Source organism: Anabrus simplex, chromosome 2, assembly GCF_040414725.1.
Source record: "Anabrus simplex isolate iqAnaSimp1 chromosome 2, ASM4041472v1, whole genome shotgun sequence".
Classification (NCBI taxonomy): Eukaryota; Metazoa; Arthropoda; class Insecta; order Orthoptera; family Tettigoniidae; genus Anabrus; species Anabrus simplex.
In genome coordinates this window covers 131,955,759-131,976,102 of record NC_090266.1, presented here as the reverse complement: position 1 = coordinate 131,976,102, position 20,344 = coordinate 131,955,759, and the positions used below count along the sequence as shown (strand labels likewise).

At 38.6% G+C, this 20,344-nt stretch overlaps 1 protein-coding gene across 1 annotated transcript in view; it reads left to right on the top strand.

The window, feature by feature from the left end:
- The window catches only part of LOC136863932 (adenosine deaminase-like protein), a 384,258-nt gene that overhangs the window by 129,416 nt on the left and 234,498 nt on the right, over positions 1–20,344 (top strand). Inside the window, exon 4 of the mRNA XM_067140373.2 lies at positions 5,556–5,747. Within this exon, the coding sequence (XP_066996474.2) occupies positions 5,556–5,747 (192 nt within the window). The remainder of the gene's footprint in view (positions 1–5,555; positions 5,748–20,344) is intronic.

Here is a 20,344-nt window from a genome sequence, read left to right as displayed (position 1 = left end):
TATATATACCAGGATCAGGGCCCTGACCCACCATGGATTATGTTATCTATAGCTGATGATGCTCACTAAGATTGAGGGAAACATGTCCTACTTGTAATTAAATGGTTTTATCCTAAATATAAAGGACTATTGTGTATTGGAAAGGTGGTTTTATTAATATAATAACTTCTTAACCTGGTGTTCTCTATATTACTGATGGTGGTTACGATAATTTCATATTTTACATTGTTTTTACCTTCTAGATTCATTTGATGCTTACAGTACTTTGCCAGTGTGTGCAGTGGAGTCTGATTGACTAGTAAACATCGCAACCTCAATTTTGACGAAAATGTGACTACAACATAAAAATGATTTAGAAGCCTCCACCTTATCAATACAATATTTATTTACTATAATGCAGTAAATTCAGTACGTTTTCGACCCCTATGGGGTCATCCTCAGCTGACACACATTAAATTGGTTTCAAAAACATCACATGTAAGACAGTAAGACCTTCATACAACTGACCCAATTGAACCAAACATTAAAAAGTTGCTTATTAAAATAGTAAATGGATCTTTTTCTTTGGCTTAAAAAGTACTTGTTATGTGAGGCATATCACCTCATTGTGCCTAATCTATTGAACATCAAATGAAGTTTACACTTGTTTACACTAGTGTTTGTAAAATTGTTACATATTTACAGCATTTATCATCTTTAAGAATATGTATACATAAAAAGTTTTAGACCCGATGTAACAGGCCGGTTAAAAATGGATGAAATGGTGAAAACAAATAAAATGGGTCCAATTTTTTGTTCTAATTTGTACTGTTTGTTATTGCTGCATTGTACTTGTAAATTGGTAAGTACACGGTGTATATATGCTAAAGTTGAGGCTTATAATTTTTCATTCGTTCCAATTTTCCTTGACTACTGCTAGTATCCAGGTGATGAAGTTATCTTGATATACAGATGTTTTTGTCAAGAATTGCGTGTGCCATTATTAAGTTAAATAGTGCCTATTATGAACTGAATATCATTTGATATGCCGTACATCTTGAAGTAAGGTTTAAATTATGTCGATGTTAGCCAATGTACATTTGTTCTGGTGATAGCGTGAGGGCTTCTTTTATGTTGTAGAATATGATATCTGTAAGTAGAAATAATTTGTATGAGTACTTACGTTGAGTGTTGGCACTGTGTGCGCTGCACGGCTGCACGTCGAGATCTGTTACGTGTTATTCTGGGGCTGTAGTTCGCGGCTGCGGGGGAGAGGTTTGGAGGGATGGGTGGAGCGCCTGTGGAGGAAGCGGGGCTAGAATAGGGGAAGTCTTTAAGTGGTTCATTTGTATGTGTGAGTTGTTGTTTCTTAATTCTTTTCAAATAATAATTTTTTAGAAGGGGAATGACTGTATCGAAAAGAATGTTGGCTTTTTCTGTGATTTCATTTAAGTTGAAATTTGGGTTGACGTATTGGTCTAAGTTTATGTAGAATTCTTCCAATATACTGAGCAAGGGACTCTTAGGGTTGTATTCAGAATTTGCATGTCATTGTTAATATTTGTGAATCTATGTTTTTGGTCATTAATATGTTGTCCCATGGCTGAAAAATGTCTATGTTTAACTGCATTTATTTGTTCGTTATATCGTATCTGAAAGTTTTTCCCGGTATGCCTTATGTAGCTGGCCTCGCAGTCATTACATTTCAGGTGGTAGACACCTGAGTGGTTGTATTGATTTATGTTGTTGACTGATTTGGAATTGTGTAAGATGTTAGTATTGTTATAGTAGCAATCAATACGGAAATGAAGCTAATAGATTATGAAAATGTGACTTACAACACTTTACCTTTCCAGGGACGATATCATTTAAACAACGCACTTATAAAAAGCGGGGCGAGTAGAAGCAAGATATTTCGCTGATAAATAACTGATCAGAATTTGCATGTTTATTGATGTGGCTGAGGGAGACATCTACAACTTGGATCAGTGGAGTATTTGGCCCAGGAGAAAAATCTCTGCGATTGTCAAATGGATTGAGTGTGCAGTAGTTGTCTGAAAGAGAAAAGATAAAGAACTGATTTGAAAAAGGAGCTAATGTTAGAGGGGACAATGCAGAATAAAGAAGAAACAAAACATGAAGCTGCTTGAGACTTGCCCCCTAATGCATTGTCTGATGTTTCTATAAGCTACGGAAGCTTTTGCCGGACTGAATATAATTACATAATTGAAATATATTGAATAGGTGGACCCTTTTCTACTTTACCATGTGATTAATTGTCAATACGATTAAAAAATGAAATTCATTACTTATGAAAACCTCAGATAACGAACATATTAAATCAGAATTGGATTCTAATATCTCAGAGTTGAAATCTATTTGGATAAGTGCAAATTATCATCAGCAGTCGGTTTACTCATTGCTGAGCGCCGTGACCTCATTTCTTCACTTCATTAGTAACTGCATCCTTAACAAGATTTTTCCATACTCAGTGGTCTTCAGCTCTTCTGAAGGTATTTTAAACAGGTAGACCAGTGATCTTCTTTGCTTGGTCTAACCCTTTACTTGTTGTTCTGTCTCTTGATCTGGTGCTTCAATTTTGCCTTGCAGAATGGTCTTTACTAAATTGTCTCCTTCTCTCCTCAAAGTGTGTCCCAGGAACTGGAGGTAACTAACGCAGGAAGATAGAAGTTTTGTGATGCTCACTTCTTCTATAATGGAAGCATTTGTTCTTCTTTCTGTCCATGGTATACGGAGCATTCTCCGCCAACACATCTCAAAGGCATCTACTCGGTTCTTGTCACTAGCCTTCACAGTCCAGGTCTCACAACTGTACAGGAAAACAGTAAACACCAATGATTCCACCAATCTTATTTTCACTGTTTTGGATAATGCCTGGTTCTGCCAGATCTTTGTAAGTTTAACCATTGTGGCACGACCTAGGACAATACGTCGTTTTATTTCTTTATCACAATTTCGTCTGTTACTGATTATGGAGCCCAGCTATACACAATCATTCACCAACTCCAAATCTTTCAGGCATCCTGTCATTTGGATTGGGATTTGACTTTGTCGGTTGATAACTGTTATTGTGGTCTTTATCATGTTAATTTCTTGACCAAAATCCAAACTAATGAGTTTTGCTCTAGAGAGAAATTTATCAAGTTCTTGTCCACTTCTTGCAATGAGTGTAGTATCATCAGCGAAGCGTAAATTGTTGTTTTTCCTACCACCGATTGAAATTCCATTATCCCAGCCATCCACTGTTCTTCTCATTACATACTCTGCGTAGATGTTGTAGAGTTGGGGTGACAATATGCAACCTTGCCTGACTCATTTGTCACATTGAAAAATTCTCAGCATTCACCATCCACTTTTACGGTTGCATTATGACTGTTATAAAGACCTTTCCGTAATGACGGTAAGTGTTTTGGGACTCTACATTCATTGAGCACTTCCCACAACTTGTCCCACTTGACACAGTCGAAGGCCTTTTTATAATCAAAGAAACAAATATAGGCAGGGACACAGAACTCGCGGCATTTTTCAGTTATCTGCCTCATGTTTGTTATTGACTCTCGTGTGCAAATTAAGTGTTCTGAAAATGTGCATATTCAGGAATGTCAGGCTGTTTTCACACATTGTTGAAGGGTCATCTGTCAAGACTTGACAAGAATAGTTAGGCCATCCTGTAAAACAGGAGGAAGAAGATAACAGTCTTAAAAATGCTTCTAAATAAATTCAGCATAATGGAGGACCATCCTGCAGTATTAATAAGGATTATGTCAGTGATAGCGATGATAGAAGACAATGTAATTTTCTCCATGTTTTGGAACATTATTTTAAAATGTATTTCGCTCTTGTAAGTGCTGTAAAAATTGTTGTATTTTCTTTATGATCAATATTTGAAAAGTAGGTAAACATTGTTGTGTTGAAACCATTTAAATGTTCATAAATGTCACTCAAATCATACATCAATAAATGATTTAGTTCTGAAATGACCTAACTCAAACTTACACGAAATTTTTACGATCATTTCCATTGATAAGAGGTTTCTAAAACACAGTGTCATGATGTGTATAGAAATATTGAATGAATTAATTCATATTCATATCTGAATTTAATTATAAGAAAATAAAAAATTGTGGTTTATGAAGCTTTGCATTTCATGGATTTACATCACTTTGGAAATAAACTCTTCAGTTCTGGTCTTGAACATTCACATTTTTCCTTTTCCTTGAGAGAGAATTATCAATTTACTAAGAGTTGTCTTTTATTACAGGAGTATTTTGGCTGCCTAAGCTGCCATGTTGAAGCCCTAAAAAGGAAGGATTTAAATTGTCTTTACATCGCACTGGCACGGATAGGTCATATGGTGACAGTGGAATGGGAAAGAGCAAAGAGTGGGAAGGAAGCGACCATGGCGTTAGTTAATGTGTAGCCCCAGCATTTGCCTGGTGTGAAATTGGAAGAGTGTAATGCAGTCAAACTGACCACAAAAGATTTTTTCTACTGATCGCACTTACGTTATAGGAGCTACAGTACAATAACTCTTACATTGTCCAGCACAACTAAACTGGAAGCTAATGGAGGGCTGGACCCAGTAATGGGCAGGGAAGGCCATAAATAGTAATAATGCAAGGCACTGTGTAGGCATCAGAGACCACTCCATATTAATCGAAGGCCCGTATTTATAGACATACACATCATAATACAGTTTTCAGTCTTTCGCCATGTTAAGAAAACAAGGAGAAATTCTTTACATTCCACGGAAACTTTTCTCTGCATCTTCAGAAGAAAACCTTGTCTGTCCACTCCGCAAATCATAAAGAAATTTCTCCCTGTTTTCTTGGCATGGCAAAAGCCCAGAAGCTGTATTATCATGTCGATAGATATACAGATAATTAAAAAGTTCTTTAAAGCCTTTATAGCCTATTATTTTCTAAGCTCACTTTAAGTATAGCATTGAGCACAATCAGGTAGTTAACATGAAGAACAGTCTGAATTACACTCCGTCTCTTTGCGTGATGCTTGTCTTTGCCATCTAACTTATTTGTGAATATCCTGTTCATTTTCTTGTTCGTGTGCAAAATTCAGGAGTTCTTGCCCTCACATTGGGAAAATGATTTCCCATTAATGTGCCTTTTTGAGTGTATCTGCTGGAATTTTGAAAATTATTTCTAGTCGCTTAAGTGCGGCCCGTGTCCAGTATTCGGGAGATAGTAGGTTCGAACCCCACTGTCGGCAGCCCTGAAAATGGTTTTCCGTGGTTTCCCATTTTCACACCAGGCAAATGCTGGGGCTGTACCTTAATTAAGGCCACGGCCGCTTCCTTCCCATTCCTAGCCCTCTCCTGTCCCATCGTCGCCATAAGACCTATCTGTGTCGGTGCGACGTAAAGCAAGTAGCAAAAAAAAAGAAAAAAAAAAAGATTTCTTCAGTAATATTCACAGTTGATAAAGCCTAAAGAGTTTGAATACTTTGTCATGTTTGCAGTCTGTGAAATTAAATTATGATTTCCTTCTGGGAACTTAAGTTTTGATCATTATTTCTTTGTTTTTCCTTTCCTCTTACAGATGTTTCCAATTATTCAATATTACTCAGTCATTAACATCACATCCAGCAGCTGTCTTCAAAGCCACACAAGATGTTATTCAAGAATTTGCCAATGATGGTGTGATTTATCTTGAACTAAGGAGCACTCCGCGTGAGGTACCTGGAGTGATGTCTAAACTGGAATACATTAAAACAATTGCTGAAGCAATACTGTAAGTGTAGCCTTATTTTACTTATTGTGTAAATGCTGGAAGTTTTTGATCAGACTTTTGGTGCTTTAGGGATATGGGGATTTCACTATGCTAACAATAAACTGTGAATCCTATAACTTCCTTCAACTAACTCAGTCTTATATTTTATTATTTAGAGGAACCAGAGAGTACAAGTCTAGCAGCAGTGACTTATGTGTATGGTCGCTGGGTTAGAATACAGATAAAGAAAAGGCTTAACTACCAATAAACTTGCCAAACAAATGTGTAGCCATCACAGTACATGCAAAACCACTAACATACATCTTCCTGTCCCCATTCACACCCGGCACCATCAAATCACGTTTGATGATATTTCACAGTTCAAGGCCTCGAACATTTATTCCTAACTTCCCACCGTCTCGTACATAGAGATTCCTAAGTTGGACATAAATTGGTGTTCAGGTCGAGGAAAGCACCCAGCGTAGACAACTGGCCCTGTTTTACATTATTTTGTCTGTCTGTCTGTCTGTCTGTCTGTCTGTCTGTCTGTCTGTCTGTCTGTCTGTCTGTCTGTCTGTCTGTCTGTCTGTCTCCCCACTCCCGTTTCCTCAGACAGCATCTACTTGCGAACAGTTATTCTATCCTCTAGTGACAAAGGTTGCAGCCAAAAATTTTGGACCCATGCATAAGGCTATTCACAGCTACACATGGGAGGCTAGGGGTACCAGATCCATAATAGACTATATTTTAACCGACTTCGAATTAAGGAAATCTGTTAGGAATGTACGAGTTTTCCGGGGATTTTTCGATGATACAGACCACTATCTGATCTGTAGTGAACTAAGTATCTCTAGGCCTAGAGTAGAGAAAGTGAAATCTGTCTGCAAACGAATAACGGTAGAAAATCTCCAGGACAACAAAATTAGACAGAAGTACATGGATATGATTAGTGAGAAGTTTCAAACAGTAGACAGTAAGCAGGTTCAGGATATAGAAAGAGAATGGGTGGCATACAAGGAAGCTGTAGTAGAAACAACAAGGGAATGGCTAGGAACAACTGTTTGTAAAGATGGGAAAAGGCGAACATCTTAGTGGAATGATGAAGTGAGAGCAGTTTGTAAATGTAAAAAGAAGGCTTATTAGAAATGGCTCCAAACAAGGGCCGAGGCAGACAGGCATTTGTACGTAGATGAAAGAAACAGAGCAAAACAAATATTTGTTGAATCCAAAAAGAAGTCATGGGAAGATTTTGGTAATGACCTGGAAAAGCTAGGTCAAGCAGCAGGGAAACCTATCTGGACAGTAAGAAAGAATCTTAGGAAGGGAGGGAAAAAGGAAATGAACAGTGTTTTGAGTAATTCAGGTGAACTCATAATAGATCCCAGGGAATCACTGGAGAGGTGGAGGGAATATTTTGAACATCATCTCAACGTAAAAGGAAAACATCCTGGTGGTGTTGTGAACAGCCAAGCTCATGGGGAGGAGGAAAATTATGTTGGTGAAATTATGCTTGAGGAAGTGGAAAGGATGGTAAATAAACTCCATTGTCATAAGGCAGCAGGAATAGATGAAATTAGACCTGAAATGGTGAAGAATAGTGGGAAGGCAGGGATGAAATGGCTTCATAGAGTAGTAAAATTAGCATGGAGTGTAGTTAAGGTACCTTCGGATTGGGCAAAAGCAGTAATTGCACCTATCTACAAGCAAGGGAACAGGAAGGATTGCAACAAATATCGAGGTATCCCATTGATTAGTATATCAGGCAATGTATTCACTGGCATCTTGGAAGGTAGGGTGTGATCAGTCGTTGAGAGGAAGTTGGATGAAAACCAGTGTGGTTTCAAACCACAGACAGGCTGTCAGGATCAGATTTTCAGTATGCGCCAGGTAATTGAAAAATGCTACGAGAAGAATAGGCAGTTGTGTTTATGTTTTGTAGATCTAGAGAAAGCTTATGACAGGGTACCGAGGGAAAAGATGTTTGCCATACTGGAGGACTATGGAAATAAAGGTAGGTTATTAAAATCAATCTAAGGCATTTATGTTGACAAATGGGCTTCAGTGAGAATTGATGGTAGAATGAGTTCTTGGTTCAGGGTACTTAAAGGGGTTAGACAAGGCTGTAATCTTTCACCTTTGCTGTTCGTAGTTTACATGGATCATCTGCTGAAAGGTATAAAATGGGAGGGAGGGAGGGATTCAGTTAGGTGGAAATTTAGTAAGCAGTCTGGCCTATGCTGACGACTTGGTCTTCATGGCAGATTGTGCCGAAAGCCTGCAGTCAAATATCTTCGTACTTGAAAATAGATGCAATGAGTATGGTATGAAAATTAACCTCTTGAAGACTAAATTGATGTCAGTAGGTAAGAAATTCAACAGAATTGAATGTCAGATTGGTGATACAAAGCTAGAACTGGTCGATAATTTCACGTATTTAGGTTGTGTGTTCTCCCAGGTTGGTAATGTAGTAAGTGAGATTGAATAAAGGTGTAGTAGAGCTAACGCAGTGAGCTCGCAGTTGCGACCAACAATATTCTGTAAGAAGGAAGTCTGCTCCCAGACGAAACTATCTTTACATCGGTCTGTTTTCAGACCAACTTTGCTTTACAGGAGCGAAAGCTGGGTGGACTCAGGATATCTTATTCGTAAGTTAGAAGTAACAGGCATGAAAGTAGCGAGAATGATTGCTGGTACAAACAGGTGGGAACAATGGCAGGAGGGTACTCAGAATGAAGAGATAAAGGCTAATTTAGGAATGAACCCGATGGATGAAGCTGTATGCATAAACCGTCTTCGGTGCTGGGGTCATGCGAGGCGAATGGAAGAGGATAGGTTACCTAGGAGAATAATGGACTCTGTTATGGAGGGTAAGAGAAGTAGAGGGAGACCAAGACGACGATGGTTAGACTCTTTTTCTAACTTTTTAAATGTAAGAGGTATAGAACTAAATGAGGCCACAGCACTAGTTGCAAATAGAGGATTGTGGCAACATTTAGTAAATTCACAGAGGCTTGCAGACTGAATGCTGAAAGGCGTAACAGTCTATAATGATAATATATGTATGTCTTTCTTTTATGTCTACTCTATCCACACATTCCTGCACTAAAGCTGCTGCTCTCCATCTGTTTCCTAGATATATATTTCGCTTTTGATAGCTGTCTTACCTGAGCATTTATAGAAAACAAATACTAATACATAGAGAGGTCAAGGAGCTGTTTAAGTCCTTGGCATGGGAAGCCATTTTCGGTCCCTGACACAAGGAATTGTGTGAGGTACTCCTTTGACACCGTTTCGATAGCTGGTCTGCTGCCTTCTGGTGCTATCTGAATTATCTTTTTAAGTTAACCCTAACTGCAGGTTCAGGTTTGCTGTGGCTTGTACAGCTTTTCTCTGTAGAGGAAATGTGATTGTGTTATTGGTTAGCATTCTACTTCCTTGGATTTTGTTATAGGCGTGGAGTTTAGGACTGTTTCATTCATGAACAGAACGGGTTCATTCTTTGCTCTGTCATTTCGACGGACCCAAGACCTTCCTCAGACAGTGTTTCGCTGGTGTTTTTGTTTTTGTTTTTACAATTGGCTTTACATCGCACTGACACAAATAGGTCTTATGGCAATGATAGGATATGCGTGGGAAGGAAACGACCATGGCCTTAATTAAGGTACAGCCCTAGCATTTGCCTGGTGTGAAAATGGGAAACTACGAAAAACCATCTTCAGGGCTGCTGAGAGTGGGGTTCAAACCCACTATCTCCCAAATACTAGCTTACAGCTGGGCTCCCCTTACCGCACAACCAACTTGCTCAGTGTGTTTCATACTATCAATCGTCCTCTCCTACCAGCCTCTCCACCAAGCAGACCTGGGAGGAATGAACCTCTACGTGATCCCATTTTCTGCAAGATGCCATTTGGGTTTTGGAGCAGTATAAGTGCCCCACTAATGAGTCAGTTCTCTGTTAGAGGTGTGAAACATCTTGTCATTGTCAGTGTAGGCAATGTTAGGCAAACCTCATATACAGTAGAAGTCCGCTATAGCGAGTACGTCATATAACGAGAACTCCTTCATAGCGACGACTTTTTCTGTCCCTCCAAAATTCCTATATTAAACTGTGTATCGTCCTTCGGTTACAGCGAGAACCCTATCACTGGAGCATCCGTTATTACGAGCGATTAAGCGCGGGCGATTTTTTTCCGTTACCGATATTAATGCACCCCAGCGATGATATTGCATGCGATCGATTACCTTCAGCATCGTTTCCTCGCTATGTACAGCAGCGATTTCTCTCATCGACATTCAACGGCGATGTCAGAGGCGATTAGTAATATCCGTCGACAGCTGTTCCGTGAAGAAAATTCGAAATGAAAGAGAACGTTTTTTCGTAATAAATGCGTAAGTAACGTGTCCGATAACGGTTGTTAACTCATTAAAAATTAAGGCTGACTAAACGACCGCTTAATTTTGAGGCTAAATACTGCAATTAAATAAGAATGGGATACACCTCGAGATATGGCAGAGTGCTTGATTGATTTCAGAGGTTAGTTTATATTTTGTCGCGTCTGGTTAAATTACGGAAAGGCTGTTATGAAAATTCATAGCGAGAAAGGTATAATTTCTCTACTGGCGCTTGAAGTGTGTTTTCATCATACGTATAGTACTGTTAATTTAGGATATGTGACGCTGTTTGAATAAGAAAACTGAAACGTTTGCAACAAAATGCGACCGATCATCTTCGGTACGGTATAGTTTTCTCACTTTGTGCATTTGCGAGCTCTCTCGTTGACATTCAAAGGCGATGGAGTTGATTGGTAATACCCATCGACTGCTGTTCTCTAAAGAAAATTCGAAATGAAAGAGGACAACACGTTTTTGTAATAAATGCGTAAATAACGTGGTCGATAGCAGTTGTTAACTCTTTAAAAATAAAGACTGAAGTAAACTATATCTTAATTTTAATGTTATATACGGAAATTAAGTAAGAATACGATACACCTCAAGATATGGCAGAGTACCGTACATCACTGATTTCAGAGGATATTTCATATCTTCTCGCGTCTAGTTACGGCGAGGAGTTTATTTCTCTACATGCGTTTCAAATGTTTTCATGATAGGCTACATACACGGTTAGGTTAGGTGACGCTGTTTGAAGAAGAAAGCTGAGGTGTTTGTTACAGAAATCTCTGGAGGATATTTCATATCTTCTCGCGTCTAGTTACGGCGAGGAGTTTATTTCTCTACATGCGTTTCAAATGTTTTCATGATAGGCTACATACACGGTTAGGTTAGGTGACGCTGTTTGAAGAAGAAAGCTGAGGTGTTTGTTACAGAAATCTCTGGAGTGATACCGTATTTCTCCGAATCCAAGACTTTTTTCTCTCAGAATCTCATGCGTAAACTCAAGGGTTGTTGTATTCGCGGCCTAACAGTAAGTTAATGGATACCACTGGCAACTACCGCGGTAACCACGCTGCTTCTTTTCACATGCGCACAGAACTCGTTCACAATAAACGACCGCCTCTTTACTACACATCGCTAGCCGCGACAATCGCTTGTACAGTGCCTGTGTGTTTCTCAAATCTGCAGAATGGCATCAAAACAGGCTACCCTTCGAATTCTTAGAAAAACCATAGCTACTCAGTGGAAGAGTCATAACGCGTCTATTGTACTTGACGCTTAGTAAAATTAAGGTTTATAGACAGCAGGAATATTTTCGTGATGGATAGTGGTATTGTAAAGAGACGTGGAAAAGCTATTGCCGGCAAATTTTCAACGGGCTCTAGTCGATATTATGATGCCAATTTTACGTTAATGTTTATTAAACACTCGGAATTGTAGAATAATTGTGCAGCCGCAAGAAAATACGGCATAGGCCTAACTAAAGCCAATATTTGGCGTTAGCGTGAAGACAAAGAGTTAAAGTAAATGCGTACTGTACAAAAAATACATTCAGTGGTCCGCAACAAGGACGCTTTAAAGAAGTCGAAGATGAAATTGTGAGGTATGTGCACGAAAAACGCAAGGGCGGAATGGACATACCGTGGCGCAGTAAACTCGTTCGTTGACTATCAACGTTCGCGATTAGGCCTATACATCGCTAGCCGCTGAATTTGGCCGAACCCGACAAGCGAGACGTGCGTTTAGCAGTAGCCGGTTATATCTGACGCTGCGTAAAAGTAACCGTTTTATAGACAGCAAGAATAATTTCCTGATAGATCGTTGTATTGTAGAGACGCATGGAGTAGGTATTTCCGGAAAATTTTCAACGAGTTCTCTTCGGTATTATGATGCCAATGTTAAGTTAATGGTCCTTAAACCCGCGGAAATAAAGAATAATTGTGCAGCCGCAAAAAAACAAAAAAAAAAAACAAATACGGCGTAACGAAAGTCAAAGTTTGCCGTCAAAAAATAATCTAAAATGCGTAAGACCACTGTACAAGAAGGCATTCATATGATTTTGCAAACATCTTTTTGAGCCTGATTTAAATTTTTTGAAGGAAAAAGTAGGGTTCATCTTGGATTCGGACAAATACTGTACTGGTACTTTTTTTCAGAATGTAATTAAACATACACTTTCACGTTGTATCGGATTACGAAAAATATCAAACAAGTAAGCCGTAGTATAGATATCATCTGCGAAAACGCAAGTTTTGAACAAACTGATTGCCGTTTCATACCTATTTTAATGTGCATGAAGGGTTTTCCGACTTTCATACAAAAATCGGATATAACGACAATCCGCTATAGCGAGTAAATTTTTCGCTGTTATGAATTCTCGCTATAAAGGACTTCTACTGTACCTGAGAATCACTGAGGTGTGGAGATGAAACTGTGCAAAGTGATGGAAGTACACAACTCTTGAGTTGTTGTGTATATGACTTCATGGTCTCTCATATAACTAAGACCAAACGCACCATGGGGCCGATGACCTAGATGTTAGGCCCCTTTAAACAACAAGCATCATCATCATCAAACGCACTATGTTTGTACTCTGCGCCACAGCAGCTGCCTCAGCCGAACTTATGTCGTGGGCGGCCGGCCTGCTTTAAGTGTGTATGCAATCTTGTATGAAATCTTACCTTATAAAAGATGCTGGAAGTGTCATACTTCCTGGGTTATACAGGCATTGTATCTGGTAACTACATTCTGGCTGACGTGAATTAGTTCTGTCACTGTAATGTTCCTGATTTCATTCATAATGTTTTTTTCAGTTCCTTCAGTGTGTGAGGATTTTTTCGATACACTTTTTCTTTCAGTTTACCTCACAAGTAAAAGTTAGATCTGGAGAATGAGGGGGAAATGGACCAGCACTGATCACTCTGTCTGCAAACACTTCTGAGGTTGTAAGGTTGTAAGGAGGGAATCTTCTGTTGTATGAGCTGGGGCTGAATCTTGTTGAAACTATCCGTGCAATTTTTCCTCTTCCGTTAATTGATGGAAGAATGGCATACACCAATCTTCCTATCATAATGAGGGACTTCATAAACACCATTAGGAATTTCTGCACACCAATAGCAAGAGTTATCACTGTTCACACGACCGTTAAGATGAAACCAAAAATTTTACATACGAAAATACGGTGTTGCAATGATAACTGTCTCACCATTATAACAGCTGAGATTCAGACTGGCGACTAATGCTTGCTATCTCGAACATGTGCAGGCTGCTTGCAGGGTCAAGAACTATGCATGCGCCTCCCATACGCATATTGGAGAATAAAAAACGCTGCTTCGACAGTTGTATTTTATATGAGAGACTCTGTATACATAGCCAGTTCTCACTGTCACATGAAAGAGGGGCTTCAATTGATTGTCCACAAGAGTTCTTTTCCATTTTGCTGGGAAGGCATTTCTTATCACACTTTTGATCTACATACGAGCACGAGCAATCTATGTTTCTCCCATTAGCTTGGCAGAACAATCCAAACACCCAGAAGAGAGATGCTGACATGGGTGATTTGTATCTTCAGGTGAACAAAGTGATGCTTCCCATCAAGTAGTATGGGGTGGTGTTCTTCTTAAGAGAGATGTTGGCAAACTGCAAACATCCACCAAGACGAATGAGTCAATCTTCTACAGATGGGTTAAATGGGAATTCTTAGGTAGTGGAAGATTGTGTTGAAGCATGAATTTCGGGAGGGTGAGATTCTCATTGAACAATCCCGTGGACTCTATTGGTGACAAGTTCTGATGCTACGGGTTGTCTAGAAATTTTGTCGCTTGTGTTCTGTGTGTTATTTGTGGAACAGAAGAGCCATGCTGTTGTGCAGAGGAGCTTCCAGTAGGAACTGTACCTATGAGTGTCAATGGGAGACACAACAGCATTTATCGTCAGTACTTGGCAAGTTGTTTTCCTTGCTTCGGGAAATATGTCATTGGAAATTTCATGTTGGGGCCAAGAATGTGGATGGTTCCTGAGCAATGGTAGTCCATACAACCACAACACAGACGTATGCAATTCAATGGGCGTAAGTCTTTCACATTTCCCGATCCAGGGCACTGTCGATATTGTACCAAAGCTAAGGTCAGCTGAATTTCTGTTACATGGTTGGTTTCTCCATAGCATTGCCTTATGCCTTAGTGCATCAAACTCAATAAATATTAGTCATTACAAAATCGTGGTATAACTTATACTGTGATATTGTCATAAAACCTGTGCACCATTGCTATTGCTTGGATTCAGTATCACAGTTTCTTGATGCTTGTTTTTCTCGCTATTATTACCCTAGGAAGCAATTCAAAGTAGTATCCAGAAGGCAGTGATAATTTTCCTTTAAAAAATAATATATATATTGGTCCAGGTATCATGCTATTTTTTTTTTCAACAAAAATTATTTTTGTGGTACTTATGATATTTCATCACTCTATCACTCTTATGTTTTCCATCAGTTTTAATAATGACTGTTAAAGTTTTGCACTACTCAATTGTGTATCTTCAAATGAAAGTGGCCTCTTGTTTACGCTATAATGTGCCTATGGATAAATGTAAATGTGTAAAAAGAATTATCTAAAATATAAAATACGTAAGAGGCAACAATCTCCTCTATATCCTTGTTTCCAAAATACAAATCACATTATGCAAGAAAACAAACACATAGTTTGCATTGTTTCTCTGCAATGTGTCATCATTGTAATTAACCTACTCTTTCTTTCTTTACCAAAATCCCTCATTGTGATAATAAGTGTTTAAGCCTAAGAACATGGCAATGAACCGTTATCCTCGTATGTCTCAGTCTGAGCGAATTCTCTTGTTAGCGAAGAATCAGATGGACTCCCTACCTAAGAACATAGCAATGGACCGTTATCCTAATATGTCTCGGTCTGAGCGAATTCTCTTGTTAGCGAAGAATCAGATGCTTAAAGGTAAGTAAAGCTCAATAATCTTCTGTTAATTCACAAATCAGTGCTTATAGGTATTGTTTAATGACTTTAAAATGCGTTCCTATCTTAGGAAGCTGAAGATGTTTCAGAGCGTCCCATCACACCTGCAATCGTTACGCCCGCTTCAATAAACGCAGATCACTGGCAGTCAACGACCAGCTTCATAACGCTGAGTCCACTGAAAGATAACCAAAATTCTTTGGTTACATTACGCAAATTTTTGATAAGTTGATGCGGCCTGTTACTGTTACACTTATTAGATATCATAATACGTCACGATACAATATGCTGTTGAAATACACTTCTGAATAAGAAATTTAAACTGCGTATGCATGTTTGCTAGCTTTCCCTAAAATATAAAGTGATTGTAATTGAAGAACCGCTATTCTAGGAAAATAATACAACAGAGGAAACTTTTCCAATCACTTTGGAAGAATTTTATGAGAAACAGGCAACTGTAGGTTTAGACCCCACAACATTGTCTCCAGCAGAAATTGGCCAACAACACTTGACTGCAGTTAACAGATTTCAGGTGTGTTAAATGCGTTACTAAAGATACTTACAGTTTAGCTGATTGGGGTTCCCAGTGACCTGGGAAGTCAGGGGAAGTCAGGGATCAGGGAATTACAAAATTGTCAGGGAAGTCTTTAAAAAATTGGCATGTGTCAGGGAAAGTCAGGGAAGTTGACTCAAATTTGTTATGTGTCAGATAATTCATACTGGTGACAAATTGCAACCTGTGAATCCTTTGAAGCAAGGAAAAGTGATCAATTGATGAGGTAAGTTGGATTTTATTTTTTTAAATTGTACATGTTTCAGGCTATGGCAGCATTAAAACAAGATGAGTTTGTTGAAATGCTGAACAGTGTGTGGCGGCTCTGGCCCTACCAAGCTGTACAGGTATATTTTTATCCCAACAAGATATCTTTACATTGCTGAGATAAATGTATTTGTGTTTTGATATAGTTTTTGTGTACAGTTAACATGCTTTTGTTTCAGATTAGGCCTATGCATTAGATAAGATGGCAAGAGAAACAACTTTCAACCATCAGTAGCTGGATTCAACCCTTAATCCAGAATTTGTAGATTGGCTCAGTGATGTAGCAGACAATAAATTTTAAGCCTACTGTAATGTGTGCAGAAAGAAGTTTAAACTCAGCCATCATTGTCATTATTTTTTGTCAAACCTAGCGCTAGTTCATCAGAATTAAGAAGTGTAGCTACTAGTTAAACAGAAACAAGAAGTATAGATGTTGGACATGGATCTCTTGATAATACCGCTGTCAAACCGTCTGTTAGTTAAACAGAAACTGTAAAGACTGAGCAGGGATAGAAAGTGGAAAGTTGGTACACTACTTCTTATTTTAATAAAGATGAAGTAGTCAAAGCAGAAATTTTATGGGCATTTAAAGTTGTTGCTAGTAAATACGATGTGAGTTCATGTGCAGATATATGTGAAATATTTTAACTTATGCTTCCAGATAGTGCAATTGCATCAAAATTCACCTTTGGTGAGTGTAAGTGTTCAAACGTGATTAATCATGGTATTGCACCACATTTCAGTGAGAGATTAACAAACAATTTGAAAACTTGTGAGGACTATGTAGTTTCTTTTGGTGAGTCACTCAATAAAGTAACACAACATGGACAAGTGGATCTCATTGTCAGATTTTTTTATATCACTCATAAAGTGGTTTCTAGATATTGGAAGTGTTTTCTTGGATCGTGCTACTGCCCAAGAACTGCTGCAGAAATTTAATCATGGACTGCAACCTCTTCAAGGAAAAAACTTGTTGGCAGGTCTCAATGGATGGACTTAATGTGAACTTAAGCTTTCTCAGGAAGCCTGAAGTGGAAATGGAGACAAAAAATCCTGATGGGAAAAGGTTATTGAACCTGGGGGAGTGTGTGGTTTGCATGTCATCAGTGGAGCTGTTAAAACTGGTTTAATGACCGTAAATTGGGAACTTAACTCATTCCTGCATAACATGTATTATTTATTCGAAGAATCACCAGCTCACTGGACCCAGTTCACTGCAGTGAGTGGTAGTACAGTGTTAAGACTGAAGTATTATACAGTACGATGGCTTGAAAATGTTCATTGTCTGGAACGAGCCTAAGAAGTATTTCACACCAGATCAAGGCATATTTTGCAAATGCTAATTTACCAGAAAGTAAGTCCTGTAAAAATATTAATATTATTATTGCACTAACACAAATGTGTGATTCCATTTTGTACTATGGAGGTGTCAGATGTGTACCAATTAATCATAGAATATTATCGGTGAGATGTGCTCATAAGAAATACCAGAATTACTTGGAGAAGACAAGCTTGAAGATCAAAGAAGAGGACAGAAAAAATGCTGAGAAACTAAGAATAAATGAGGAAATAAGAAATTTGGAAGAAGAAAAAAGTTAAAAGATTGCAGTCACAAGAATGTGAAGTCAGAATTGATGATAAAATATGCCTACTTGAAACAAAAAAAAAAAATGTGTGTAATTTTGTTGTGCTGCATTTTTCTTAACATTATTACCAACATTTTGCATTCATTAGTAATTTTAATAGACTTTCTTTATTCATGTATAAATAAAATGTATTAACATTTCTTATTATCTGGCAGATCATTATTAAATTGTATGTACTTTACTGTTCAGAATGTTGTATTTCATCATCATCATCATCATCATCATCATCATCATTTCCCCTTATCCAGCTCCTGCTGGGTTGGGTATTTATGGCACTTCTCCATCTTCCCCTTTGCTTCTACCATTCCTCTTCCACGAGCCTGTCCCAGTCTAAATTTTGTCTTTTTATGCCACTCTTCATTGATTCAGTCCACCTTGTTCCAGGTCTTCCTCTTGCTCTCTTGCCCTCACACTTTGCCTCCAGCATCGTCTTGGAATTCTATTCTCCTCCATCCTCTTTACATGTCCAAACCACCTTAGTTGATTCTTTTCAACTCTCTCATTTAGCTTTCCTATCCCAACTTCCTACCTAACATCTTCATATCTCACTCTGTCTCTCCTTGTCTTTTGTATCTTACTTCTTAGGCATTTCATCTCACTGGCTTGAATTCTACTCTCTTGCCTGCTAGTCAAAGTCCAAGTCTCAGCTGCATAAGTCAGTGTGGGTACACAGTACATTATCTCTTTACTTTTCCTTGGTACTTCTGTGCCCCAAACAAGTTTTCTTACACTTTGGTAGAACGCATTACCCTGCTGTACCCTCCTGCTAATCTCCATCTCCATTTTGTATTAATTAACTTCCTATGTATTTAAAGCTGTCCATGATTTCCAGACTTTGACTTCCAATTTTCACAGTGCCCTTTCCTTGCCTTTCCCCTCTCAACATCACCATAGTCTCTGTACTGATTTTCAAGCCTCATTCAGTATATCTAGTTGTTGTTGCACGTCTTTGCTGTTCTTTCCCCAGATTACATCATCATCATCTGCAAATAACAGTATCTTCATCTCTTTATCTCCATAGGCTTCCTTTGTTTCCTTTACAGTTTTGTTCATGACCATAATAAACAAAAGAGGTGACAGCACACTTCCCTGTCTTAGTCCAATCTTATTCCTAAACCATTCTCTCTTTCCAACTGGGGTCAGTACTCTGCTGATACAGTTGTACATTGCTTGCACCATTTCTAACATTTTTCTTCAGAGTCTCCTTTTAACCATGGTTTCCCAAACCTTCTCTCTGGGGACACTATCATGTACCTTTTCTATATCTATGAAAGTCAGGACCAGATCCTTTCCATATTCCCAGTTCTTTTCCATCAGCTGTCTCATGCTAAAGATAGTCCTTTGTAGATCTTCCACTCCTGAAACCATATTGTTTCTCTTGTAACTCTCCTTCAATCTTTCTTTTCATTCTTCTTTCTAATATCCTTTCCAGTCTTTTAACTACCTGCAATATAAGTGTGATTCCTCTATAGTTACCACAAACTTTCTTGTCCCTGTTCTTAAACACTGGTGTCATTATCCCTTTTTTCCACTCTTCTGGTACACATTTATGTTTCCACATACATTTTAGTAGACAGTACTACAATTGCATACCAACAGGTCCAGCAGCCTTTATCATTTCCACACTGATTTCATCCATCCCTGTTGCTTTCCCCATCTTCATCTTTTGTACCGCTAACTCCACCTCCAGCATTGTTATATCATCCTCTGTTGTTGAGTCCTCACACAGTATTGCTTCTGCCTCCCCTGTACAGTTGTTCACATTCAATAGCTTATCAGAATACTCCTTCTATCTTCTCTTTATCTCTTCTGGGTGTGTTAACAATTCTCCATCTTCCTTTTTCACTAGCTTTGTGATAACTCTTTCTGTCCTCTTACTTCTTGTAAGTTCATACAGCATCCTTTTACTGCCACTTACATCCACTTTCATTTTTTGTGTAAATTCTTCCCAACTCTGTTTTTCTTCTCCTACCACCTTTTTACATCTCCGTTTGCTGTTGAGATACTTTTGCCTTCTTTTGTTTGATCTCGGTTCCATTCTCGCCAGGCTGTCTTCTTTTCTTTCACCACTTTCCTCACTTCCTCATTCCATCATGGTGTTTCCCTTTCTTTCACTCTTGTAGATGTCCTGTCACAAGCACACTCTGCTGCACTGCCTTTTTAAAATTAGCCCACTCCTCTTTGCCACCACAACTCTATGGTCCCTATCAAATGCTTCTGGTAAAGCTGTCACATCCAACAATTTTCTGCGATTTGTCCTTTCCACCAAAAAGTAGTCAATTACTGATTTTGTTCTTCTGTCATCCCACCTATATCTCATAATTTTCGTGCTGTTTTTCTTTTGATACCATGTATTCCCCACTATATGTCAATTCCTTTCACAGAAGTCCACTAGATCCTCCTTCACAATTCCTTTTCCCATATCCATATGGTCCAGTGACTTCTTCCTTTCCTTGTCTCTCGTTTCTGACCTGTGCATTCAGATCTCCCATAATAACCACTTCCACACCTGAAATTTCTCTTTCTACTTTCTCCAAGAATCCTTCAATATCTTCTTCCCTGGTTCCCGTCTGTGGTGCATATACTTGTATGAAGTACATCACTTCATTCTTCATCTTCATTATTCTGTCACTCATACATTCTACCACTTCATCATACTCCTCCAGTTGCTTCAAAATGATAAGTCCCACTCCGTTTATTGCCTCTTGGCCACCACTCCAGTATAATGTGTATCCTTCCCTCAATTTCTTCCTTCCATTACCTTTCCACTTCACTTCA